Raw genomic sequence first — 11,777 nt, 5'->3', positions numbered from 1 at the left:
TTTTTCATTTATGCCAACCCATTTCTAGTAAACTGCATGCACGATAACGCTAACAGGAACGGATTCTATACTTCAGCAGCCTAAGAAGAAGTTAAGGCACCATCTACTGGTTCAGTAGACACACACTGTGCATAGCAACAACTTTTTGACTTGGGCAAAGAGATCCAAAATAACTATAAGCCCTCTTTGGAGAACGCCTTGCCTGAAACAAAAGTTTCAGGAGCATTAGCACAAGTGGTTTGAATATTTTTGATCACCCTAAGTACGTTACTATTTTATTTTTAATAGTACGGCTTTACCACTTTGGGGTTTGCCGTCCCAGACTCCTTTGGCAGACACAACCATAAACTTAGAAGGGACCACGAGGCTCATCCTAGCCCAAGCCCTTGCAGTGCAAGAACCTTTTGCCCAACATGGGGCTCAAACTCACAACCCTGTGTTTAAGAGCCTCACGCTCTAGCCACTGAGCTATTCCAACGGGAAATCTTAAACATTTTCATTGTCTCCACTAGAAGCTGAGTCTTTAGTGTTGGAGGCCCAAGCTGTGGAACACTCTTCCAGAAGAGACAGGCCTAGGCACCATTTAAATTTTAAAAAATGAATTTCTACCCTTTAAAAGGTCATTTTGTACTGTTTTCATGCTGTTTTATATTTTACTGTATATACTGCTGCACACCGACATCTTATATTGTATGAACAGGTGATATGTACGGGTAAATACTATTACTGTACTGGGACGTGGGTGGTGCTGTGGGTTAAACCACAGAGCCTCTTGGGCTTTCCAATCGGAAGGTTGGCAGTTTGAATCCCCATGACGGGGTGAGCTCCCATTGCTCAGTCCCTGCTCCTGCCAACCCAGCAGTTCGAAAGCTCGTCAAAGTGCAAGTAGATAAATAGGTACCGCTCTGGCGGGAAGGTAAATGGCATTTCCGTGCGCTGCTATGGTTCGCCAGAAGTGGCTTGGTCATGCTGGCCACATGACCCGGAAGCTGTACGCTGGTTCCCGCGGTCAGTAAAACGAGATGAGCGCCGCAATCCCAGAGTCGTCCACGACTGGACCTAATGGTCAGGGTCCCTTTACCTTTACCTTTACTATATAAAATAAATAGATCTAATAATAATGGGTGGAGGTTTTTTCCAAGAGGGCTATGGTCCAGGCCAGAGTCTCACACAGATCAGATCTCCCCAAAATCCAGGGGGAAAGTATGTCAGATCTCCCGAAAGCCCAACGAAAAGTATTCATATTCTCCTCCCCAACCTCGGGTGACATCAAAGACTTCTTCAATTAGGGAGAACTCTTGGCCTTTGATGCATCTTCTACCCAGTTTGGAACGAAACGGGAGAGAAAATTGCCCATATTTCAGTGGCCTCACATCTGCGACCTTGTCTTATTAGACGTGACACTTGGCGTGAAGAGCAATGCCTTGTGCTTTTTAAGAGAAATGAGTAACAAGGGCTATAGCACGGCTCCACAGGCCTGTCCACCAGTATATATACACCTACGGCCATAAGGGCAAAAACCAGAAAGACCTTCTCCGTTCCTGCTCCTCAAGAGAAGCAGCTGGTGGCAACCAGGACGAAGATGTCTTACAATATGCTAGCCTTCTGCTTGCTTTGGCTCCTGGCTCTCTCTTCGGCTTGCTACATCCAGAATTGCCCCATTGGAGGGAAGCGCTCCCTCCTGGACATGGAAGTCAGAAAGGTAGGTCATGGCAGGTTTAAGGCATGAGAAGGCAAGGTGGGAGAGGGCTTTGGCTCAGTGTTAAGAGCATCTCTGCATGCAGAAGGCCGCAGGTTCAATCCCTGGGCTCTCCATATCAGACTGGGAAAGAATTCTGTCTGTTGGTGTGTGTGTGCGTTTGTGTGTGTGTGTGCTTTAAATGCATGGTTTGTATGCCATCCAAACCACTTCAACTGTAAACATTGCCAGACATCGGATTATGTAAACCAGACTTGGATAAAGCTACAATTCCTCCGTTTTGTGCCCCACACCAGTGCATCTCCTGTGGGCCAAGAAACAGAGGACATTGCTTTGGTCCCAACATCTGTTGCGGGGAAGAACTGGGCTGTTACTTTGGCACAGCGGAAACCATGAGATGCCAGGAAGAAAACTTCCTCCCAACCCCTTGCGAGTCTGGAAGGAAGCCGTGCGGCAACAGCGGAGGGACCTGCGCAGCATCAGGCATCTGCTGCAACAATGGTGAGGACATCTCTCCATCAGAAACCTGCCCTTTTCCTTTCCTTTTTAAAATAAATTTTATTGGAGTTTCCATTTTTATCATACTGACAATATATCACATAACAAACAAAATACAGAGCCCCCTTTCCCCCCATGACTTCCCTCAACTTCTCTTGCTCCTTACTTTGTTTTATCTTAATACTGAGTTCTCTATATTACTTGTTGTTGTACTCTTATTTTGGTTTGGTTCCAAACTACAAGAAAAAAGATTCCACCTAAACATTAGGAGGAACTTCCTGACAGTGAGAGCTGTTCGACAGTGGAATTTGCTGCCAAGGAGTGTGGTGGAGTCTCCTTCTTTGGAGGTCTTTAAGCAGAGGCTTGACAACCATATGTCAGGAGTACTCTGATGGCGTTTCCTGCTTTCCTGCTTGGGTTGGACTCGATGGCCCTTGTGGTCTCTTCCAACTCTATGATTCTATGATTCTTATCTTATTTGACAACCTCTTTCTATATTTTAGTTGATTGTAAGTGTTCACTCAAACCCTGCCAGTGAGTCTATCTCTTTCCATTGTTTCTTTTTTAAAGTCTCTACAGTATTGTCTTTTTCTCCAAGTCTTCCCGTCAGTTTTTACCACTTCAGCATATTCCATCGGCTTTCCTTGCCATACTTCTGTTGTTGGAATTTTGTCGCTTTTCCATTTTTGGGCTAAAAACATCCTCACCACGGTTGTAGCATACATGAAAAGTTTATTCTTCTCTTTTGGCTGAAACCTGCCCTTTTTACCCATAACATTCATTGCTATGCTGTCCGTATCTGTGCAGCGCCATGTGGTTTCCGGCACTTGTGCTTTCCACAGTGCGCATATCGCCCTTTTTGCTTTCTCAAGTGAGCGTGATTTGGTTTCTGCTAGTTGGAAATTGCTGTAGGCATAGAAAATTGCTGCTGCTACAGCTGCTGTCAAGCTCGGCTACATAAAGCCAGTTTAGATGTGGGGTAGCACCTCTGTCCTTGTGCAGAGGTTCAAGTCAACATGTGGATGATGGGGATGGGAACCCCAGGAATGGTTCTGATACCCCATTTATATGCATTTTAAACATCCACAAATTGCTACCGTGAAACAGGCATGAGTTCATTTGTTACCTGCTGTGGAATACATGCAGCTTTCTTGCAGTGAAATGATATTTTTGAATGGAAAGTGGCTTTTCTTAGAATCATAGAACTGCAGGGAACCCAATGAAGATCTCTCAGGACCAGTGTTATGTGGTCCCAGCAGCCGCTCCCAGTCACCAGTCTAGGTGCCGCATTCTGGATTAGTTGCAGTTTCCGGGTCACCTTCAGAGGTAGCCCCTTCAGAGGTAGAGCGCACTGCAATAGTCCAAGCGAGAGATAACTAGAGCATGCACCACTCTGGCGAGACAGTCTGCGGGCAGGGAGGGTCTCAGCCTGCGTACCAGATGGAGCTGGTAGACAGCCGCCCTGGACACAGAATTAACCTGTGCCTCCATGGACAGCTGCGAGTCCAAAATGACTCCCAGGCTGTGCACCTGGTCCTTCAGGGGCACAGTGACCCCATTCAGGAATATTCAGTACTAAGGCTTGGGCAGCTGAAAGGGACCAGAAGTCTTTTGATGAGGTGTGGGGAACGATCAGGAACAAGAGGTGGGGTGCAAATGCAGCCCTCTAAGCCTCTCTGGCCCTTGAGTCTCTCCCCAGCCCACACCTGCTCCCCAATCCTGCTTTGCACCCTTCTTGAATGTTTTTGCACGGCAGGAATGTTCCCCGATGATGCCTCTTGCTTGTGTGGATGGAGAATAGAGCGGGGGGGGGGGGGGTAATGTGAGAAACTAGCCAACTGTAAAACTAGCCAAAGGTAAAATCTACATGCATTGCCCCACCCACTTTTGCTTGTTGCCCCTGGAATTTAACTACAAGAAAATGCAGCCTTAAAAGATTCCTCCTCGCTTGACCATGTCCCCTGGAATTCCAGAGATATATAACCAGAAAGGAATTTGCTAAGCTGCCTCTGTGTGTCTCCTCCAATCAGGCAGGCAACACTTCTCCCCTCTCAAGATGTTGGCAGGTGCTCCTCAAATTTTGGCACTACAGACAGCTGCCCAGGTTGTCTCTGTTGTTGGGCTGGCTCAGTATGCAACCTGCCTTGGGCAGATCTGTTCCTATGAAGATCAGAAACGGCCACAGAAGACGTGGCCCACGTTGGTTTCTTTTGACGAATTTACTTGCCATTTCAGAGGGCTGCATGGTAGACTCTGCCTGTGACCAAGAATGAGAAGACAACAAGGAACGAGGATCATGTGAACCCACTTTTTGATTATGAACTTGCAGGCAACGCCAGTGGGACACTTCAAGTACGCATGCTGGATGCCAACGGCCGACAAACTTGTGCAAAATAAAAGTTGCATATCAGCAACAGCAGTCTATGATTTGTGTTCTCCTGGCTTTTCAATAAAATTCTATTAGCATGTCTATTGCTTATGTAACTGTTCATTTGGTTAACAATATGGCATGGAAGGGGGATACATTTGTTTATTCATTCATTTACTTGAGTCATTGTTTGCCTGTTGGCAAAAAAAAAAAAAAAGTCTGCCAAGACTACCATAAAAAGATTTTTAAAGCACACATTAAAACAGTAAAATGTATTATTGCAAATTCTCAAAAAATGCTATAAACCGCAGCAAGAACTAGTCACAATTCCAACCAATCTCAACCTCCCAAGGCTTGGTGGAATAGAAAGGGCCTTTTTCAAGAGCGCACATAGTGCAGGGTAGAATAGGCAATGATCAGCAGCTAGAGAAGGGCTTTTAGCAAGGTGTAATATTTGGAGGGAGGCGAGGTAACAGGCAGTGTAAGACCACAAGTACACAACAATGTCCCCATTTCCCTCTGAAATGTTGGAGTGCATGGAAGAAAGCGTGGCGGCTCTCTGAGATAATAACAATAACCCTTTGACAGGGCCTTCTTGGTAGTGGCTCCCCACTTGTGCAAGGCTTTCCATCATTCTTAACATTCAGGAGAAATTTTTAAAGCAGGCACTTTGGAAAATTCTGTTCCCGGCATCCTTGGAATTATTAGGTGTGAGGATATATTACTGTTTAATTTTGTTATTCTTAATTTTAATTGTACTGTTTCGCTGTTTGCCGCCCTGGGCTCCTTTGGTAGGGCAGGCAGATGAGAATAATGCTAATACTTTAGTAAATAATAATACCCGTGAGGAGGACCAGGAGCTGGGGCGTGGTTTCCACCGCTCATTTTATTTTATTATTTGCTGCATCCCACCTTTTCTCCTCCAAGGAGCTCAAGGGGGGGCTACATGCCTCTCCCCACTCATTTGATACCCCACAACAACCCTGCAAGGCAGGCTAAACGCTGAACTTGAGTGACAGGGAAGAGGAACTACATTTCCCATCACGCCCACACCCTACTTCCGGCGCCCTGCCCGCCCTCCAGTAGATGAGGCGCCGTCTTTCCCACTCATTTCCTTGATTGACAGCGGGAGGGAGGACTACGTTTCCCGTCATGCTCACGCCCTATTTCCGGTGTCCTGCACACCCTGCCTTCCTTCTTCCCGCCTGCTTTTATTTCTGAGGTAGGCCGCGCTCGGGTCTCACCCGCCTCACGGACCCAGCAAATACGGGGCCTAATAGCAGGAGACGGGAGTGGCGAAAGCGAGAAAACCATCCGTAGCCCGGGTCTACTTCCGGTGTGTAGGCCACAAGGAATCGAGTTGAGGAGGAAGACTCCATTTCCCATCGTGCCTCAGCCCCACTTCCGGTGCTCAGCCGCTCGTGAGGCAAAAGACCGCGAGGAAACTACATTTCCCATACTGCCCCAGCCCAGCTTCCGGCGTCCGGACTTTCCCCTCAGGATTTTGCTTCCGCTCTAACTGCCGCCGCCGCCGCCGCCGCCGCCGGGATGCTTCGCGGGCTGGTCCCCTTCTCCGGCCGGGGCGGCCTTCTGGGCCGGAGCCTGGCGCCGCTCCTGGCCGCGCCCTCGCGGGGCCGCAAGACGCGCCACGACCCCCCGGCCAAATCCAAAGCCGGCAGGGTCAAGGTGCCGCCGCCCGTCGACCCGGCCGAGCTGCTGGTGGTGCTGGGCCGCTACGAGCGCTATAGGCGGGTCATGACCGCCCTCAGGTGAGGCGCCGGGGGAGCCTGTCGCTCAGCTCGGCCGGCCAATCAGGGCAGCCGGCGGGCCCGTGGAGGCGGGGCCACGGGGACCTCGAAGGGGGGGGAGGCGACGGTGGGGGGCTGGGCTTTGGTTCTTCTCCCTTTCTCTGCTGAGCCCATTTATTTAGATTCAGGTAGGTAGGTAGGTAGGTAGGTAGCCGTGTTGGGCTGACGCAGTCGAAATAAATTTTAGAAATTGTCCAGTAGCACCTTAGAGACAAACTAAGTTCTTTGGGAGAAAAGCATTGACCAACCTAGACAGCATGTTAAAAAGCAGAGACATCACCTTGCCCACAAAGGTCCATATAGTCAAAGCTCTGGTTTTCCCAGTAGTGATGTATGGAAGTGAGAGCTGGACCATCAAGAAGGCTGATCACCGAAGAATGGATGCTTTAAAATTATGGAGCTGGAGGAGACTTTTGAGAGTCCCATGGACTGCAAGAAGATCAAACCTATCCATTCTGAAGGAAATCAGCCCTGTGTGCTCCCTGGAAGGACAGATCCTGAAGCTGAGGCTCCAAGACTTTGGCCACCTCATGAGAAGAGAAGACTCCCTGGAAAAGACCCTGATGCTGGGAAAGATGGAGGGCACAAGGAGAAGGGGACGACAGAGGACGAGATGGTGGGACAGTGTTCTCGAAGCTACCAGCATGAGTTTGACCAAACTGCGGGAGGCAGTGGAAGGCAGGAGTGCCTGGCCTGCTCTGGTCCAGGGGGTCACAAAGAGTCAGACATGACTAAACAACAACAACAAAATCTTAAACTGGGAGTAAGCTCCATTGACTACAGTGGGACCAGGGCCGGATTTAGGTTTGATGAGGCCCTAAGCTACTGAAGGCTGGGGGCGAGGGTTCCTGTTGAAGCTAAAATCCCCATCTTCTTGCCCAGGGCTTCCTCTTTATATCCTCCCTTCCTCTTTCAAATATAGAAAAGAAGCACTTTCCAACTTGGGTGGCAATATCTGCGATGCTATGCTATGTTAAAGCTATGGTTTTCCCAGTAGTGATGTATGGAAGTGAGAGCTGGACCATAACGAAGGCTGATAGCCAAAGAATTGATGCTTTTGAATAATGGTGCTGGAGGAGACTCTTGAGAGTCCCATGGACTGCAAGAAGATCAAACCTCTCCATTCTGAAGGAAATCAGCCCTGAGTGCTCACTGGAAGGACAGATCCTGATGCTGAGGCTCCAATACTTGGGCCACCTCATGAGAAGAGTAGACTCCCTGGAAAAGACCCTGATGTTGGGAAAGATGGAGGGCGCAAGGAGAAGGGGGCAACAGAGGACAAGATGGTTGGACAGTGTTCTCGAAGCTACCAGCATGAGTTTGACCAAACTGCGGGAGGCAGTGGAAGACAGAAGGGCCTGGCATGCTCTGGTCCAGAGGGTCACAAATAGTTGGACACAACTAAACAACAACAACAAAAGTTTGTTCTGGATATAAGCTTTTTTGTGCATGAACACTTCTTCATGAATCTAGAATCATGGAGGAATCTAGAATCTCCATGAATCTAGAATTATGGAAGGCAGCACATTGAGCTGCATGAAATGGAAGAAGTGTGCATGCGAACAAAAGCTTATAACCAAAACAAACTTAGTAGGTCTCTAAGGTGCTACTGGACAATTTTTTATTTATTTTTATTTATTCCAGTTTATTTAGTTATTATAGACCACAAGCTGAACATGAGCCCACAGGGTGATGCAGCAGCAGAATAAGTGAGTGCTATTCAAGGCTGTCATGGATGCTTTAGTTGAGATTCCTGCATTGCAGGGGGTTGGACTAGGTGCAAAGATGTGGCGTGACAGCCATCTTCAAATCGGTGTTTGAAACTCCCATTGTTTTAGGTGCTTTTTTTTTGCAGCAGGGCATTTCATTAGCCTGAGCAGTTTCTGAGCTCTGGGCTCAGTACTGTGCCTAACATTTCAGATTAAAACTGCAGAGTGGAAGGAAAGGAGGATATTTTTCTGCCTCCCCACTTCCAGATACTCTCTGAAAACTGGAGAAGAGACCCTCTTAAGAATATTAGGGGGGTGGGCAGGGAAAGGACTAGACCATGTGATAAATGAACATAATATTTTAGCTGCAGTTCATTCATTTTCAGCTTTGTATTCTTGTTATTAAAAAAGTGTGCCTAGACATTCCAATGTTGCATCCATAACCTAAGTTTAAGGTGCCATTTAGATCCTAGCTTTCATATCTCAGTTTCTAACACTGCTTCAAATGTCCGAAGGGCTGAGACCTGGGAGAAGAAAGGATTGAAGAAGATTGGAAGAAATTTAAGATTTATCTACAAAAATATTGTGATTTAGAGGAATGTTAATAAGGATGCTTGGTTATAAATAATTGGCCATCACTAAATTGGATCGGAAATTGACGATAAATGAGATTAAGAGAAACAAAAATTTGTTGGAGAATTGTTACACTATATTGAATTGAGTGGTTATAAATTTGCAAATAAGATGATAATTTGCTTGAAAAAATTTATTAACGATGTAAGTGGGAGCGGGAGACGTGAGGAAGTCCAAAGAAGTTATGAAATTTTGTTAAAACAAAGCAATGCTGTTTATTATCTTTGTATTTCTTTTATAAAAAAACCTAATAAATATTTTATAAAAAAAACAACAACAAATGTCCGAAGGGCTGTCACATAGAGGCCAGGACTTGAACCCATGGCTTCAAGCTCCAAGAAAGGAGATTCAAACTTAAACATCAGGAAGAACATTCTGATAGTAAGCTGTTTGACAGTCTTGCTCGGGAGGTGGTGGACTCTCCCTTCCTGGAGGGTTTTAAGCAGAGTTTGGATGACCACCTGTCACATTGATTTAGTTGAGATTCCTGCATGGTAGAGGATTCTATGATTTATATATTAAATGTGTATACCACCCTTCATCTGAAGAGTTCAGGCAGTTCACAGCATAAAAATACAAGATAAAAAACACAACTGCACAAACATATGTTCTGAATGATTGATAGGCATTCATCAGGGTTGGGGGACCTGTGATGGGAGTTGTAGTTCAGTGACATCTGGAGGATCACAACCCTGCATATGACACATGGGATCCTTGTGATTCTTGCCCCTGCAGGGCAGCTGCTTTTTTAACATTCCTTTTTTTTTAATGATATTTATTCAAATTTTAAAGGTTACATAGAGAAACAATACATAAAAACAAGTCACATCAAAGAAAAAATAAAAAAGAAAAACGGATAAAAAAGGAAAAAAAAATACATACAATCAAAAAAGAACAAATCAAACCTTTACATAACTTTCTTTCTTTAGCTTATTTCCTTGACCTCCTCACACCTCCCCTCTATGTATTCTAGTTCAGTTAAATATTTCAGCAAATCCTTCATCCTTGTTTTTATCCTGATAATTTATCTTAATATACTGTAATTTTACATTCTCTTCTTTCACCAATTAACCATCCATTTTTACTTTATTTAATCTTATTTCTCATTAAAACTAATATATTTGAACTTGATCTCTTAAGACATTTCCCCTAGGGTCATAAAAATTTCATTCCACGATTTTTCCATCTCTCATTAATTGTTTTTTTTAAAAAAGTCTCCATATATACACTTCAAATTCCCAATTTTCTTCCACCGTCTCCCCTCCCCGGTCTCGGCCCCTGCCGCCAGTTCCATCAACCTCCAACAGTCCATCAACCTGGAGATCTTATATCCGAGGCTCTTAACTCTTCTTGACGTCCCTTCTGCCGATCTTCTTGATAGTCTTCGATGCTAAAAAGCAGATCTCGGGGGAGCTCCAACCCAACGATGCTTAGATTCCTTCTTAACAAGTCCGTCCGATTTCCATAGTTGAAGCTAGGGCCCACAAAGTATTCCAAATCTTGTTTCACTGCTTTTTTAACATTCCCTCCTATGCTCTCTACCAGAGGCGAGTTCAAAGAAGAGGTGCTGCGGAAACATTATGCAGAGAAGTACGGGGAAGTCTGGAAGCAGAGAGAGGAGGCTGCAAACAAGGAGCATCAAGAGCTGATGGCCTGGAATGACGCAGAAAACAGACGTCTGCGGGAACGGAGGTGAGCATGGCATGTCTATTTTTAAATCTGCTGTTGATTTCATTACTCTTCTTGGCCTTTGGCTGTTTCTGTTGTGTGGCGAGCAGCAAGTGCTAAGTTCCTTCTGTGTCCCTAACCCCAGGGAGGAGCGCCTCCGGAAGGAAGAAGCAGCTGATCAAGAACGCCGATGGCAAGGAGCCCAGAATCGGGCTACCTATATGGAAGAAATTCTCAAGGAGAAGGAGAAAGAGGTGCTCCAGTTGCAGGTAGGGAAGCCAGCATGCTGCAAACAGCTGCCTTCACTTTGACACTTCTTCCTTGGAGCAGTCTTTTTGCTACTGCGGTCTGGTTAAATGTTAAAATGCTACCTAGTTTTGATGATGTTTGGGGGACACAAAATCAAAGAGAAACCGGGATCCTTTGGCTATTGTTTTAGGTTACCAGAGGAGGGTGTGGCTGGGTTAAAAGTGGTAGGAGTCCAAATACAGCACTGGGGGTTTTTACTGAAGGCCACTGCTGCCTTTTCTCCAACCCCTTGGGCGCTGATGCAATGACAAAAGACTTGAAACGGACAGCCCTGTGTGTTTGGAGTGTTGTTCAGGGGGAGAAATACTGTGTTTGTAAAATGCCTTCTTTTCCTCTTTTGCTGATGCAGGAAGAAGCCAAGAACTTCATCACACCTGAAAATATAGATGAGCGGATTGAGGAGTGCCTAGACAACCCCCGCAACTATAATTTTGCCATTGATAAGGAAGGAAGGATAGCCAAGCGGAGCTTATTGCCTTAGCAACTCATACCAGAGGGTCCTGGTATTCCCTGCCAGAGTGGTTGAGTGTCGCTTCCATCCAGCTGCCAGAGTCACTTTGAGGGGACCAGGACTGGCTTGCTCAACTTCATCAATAAGACTGCTTTGAGACATTCACCCTGAAAGATGTATATCTTTGGGGTTTTATACTTCCAGAACATCGGTGCCCTTCTTGAAGACTTTGTTGCCGTTTTTCCGTAATAAAATATTGGGTTTCTCTTAGAGGTTTCATTCACTATGTCCTGAACATTTTAAAGGTCTATGGCAAAGAGGGGCCACAAAACTTCTCAGTGAGGATTGGGCACAGAATGGTGAGTGACCGTTGGGGAGGAAGCATGGAAATGGGGGTGGAACAGGGTGGATTCTCATTCTAAGGTGCTACTGGACAATTTCTAAAATTTATTGCGACTGCGTCAGCCCAACACGGCTACCTACCTACCTGAATCTAAATAAATTGGCTCAGCAGAGAAAGGGAGAAGAACCAAGCTGTAATATGCTTTCTTTGCATATGTGGCAATGTGAGTGGCAAAGAAAGCATATTACAGCTTGGTACCTGATTGGGAGGTATCTTTTGGATAGTTCAGAA

At 46.0% G+C, this 11,777-nt stretch overlaps 2 protein-coding genes across 2 annotated transcripts; both read left to right on the top strand.

The window, feature by feature from the left end:
- The first annotated feature begins 1,508 nt into the window (after positions 1-1,508).
- Positions 1,509-4,667, top strand: LOC309350524 (neurophysin 1-like). The gene is made up of 3 exons (XM_081877499.1): positions 1,509-1,702; positions 1,996-2,200; positions 4,433-4,667. The coding sequence occupies exons 1-3, from the start codon at positions 1,583-1,585 to the stop codon at positions 4,468-4,470; spliced, it is 363 nt and encodes a 120-aa protein (XP_081733625.1). The 5' UTR covers positions 1,509-1,582; the 3' UTR covers positions 4,471-4,667.
- Positions 4,668-6,088: 1,421 nt separating this feature from the next.
- On the top strand, positions 6,089-11,413 carry MRPS26 (mitochondrial ribosomal protein S26). The gene is made up of 4 exons (XM_081877386.1): positions 6,089-6,334; positions 10,261-10,407; positions 10,529-10,652; positions 11,042-11,413. The coding sequence occupies exons 1-4, from the start codon at positions 6,114-6,116 to the stop codon at positions 11,171-11,173; spliced, it is 624 nt and encodes a 207-aa protein (XP_081733512.1). The 5' UTR covers positions 6,089-6,113; the 3' UTR covers positions 11,174-11,413.
- The last annotated feature ends 364 nt before the right edge of the window (positions 11,414-11,777 follow it).

Source organism: Podarcis erhardii (genome assembly GCF_964252035.2).
Source record: "Podarcis erhardii genome assembly, chromosome: 9".
Classification (NCBI taxonomy): Eukaryota; Metazoa; Chordata; class Lepidosauria; order Squamata; family Lacertidae; genus Podarcis; species Podarcis erhardii.
Note: the sequence above shows the minus strand (reverse complement) of the source record. Positions and strands in the feature narration are given on the sequence as shown.

Coding starts and splice junctions, on each gene's coding strand:
- MRPS26 (XM_081877386.1), top strand. CDS start 6,114: ATGCTTCGCGGGCTGGTCCCCTTCTCCGGCCGGGGCGGCCTTCTGGGC. Junction 10,408..10,528: donor AGACGTCTGCGGGAACGGAG/GTGAGCATGGCA, acceptor CCCTAACCCCAG/GGAGGAGCGCCTCCGGAAGG. Junction 10,653..11,041: donor AAGAGGTGCTCCAGTTGCAG/GTAGGGAAGCCA, acceptor TTGCTGATGCAG/GAAGAAGCCAAGAACTTCAT.
- LOC309350524 (XM_081877499.1), top strand. CDS start 1,583: ATGTCTTACAATATGCTAGCCTTCTGCTTGCTTTGGCTCCTGGCTCTC. Junction 1,703..1,995: donor TGGACATGGAAGTCAGAAAG/GTAGGTCATGGC, acceptor GCCCCACACCAG/TGCATCTCCTGTGGGCCAAG. Junction 2,201..4,432: donor AGGCATCTGCTGCAACAATG/GTGAGGACATCT, acceptor TTGCCATTTCAG/AGGGCTGCATGGTAGACTCT.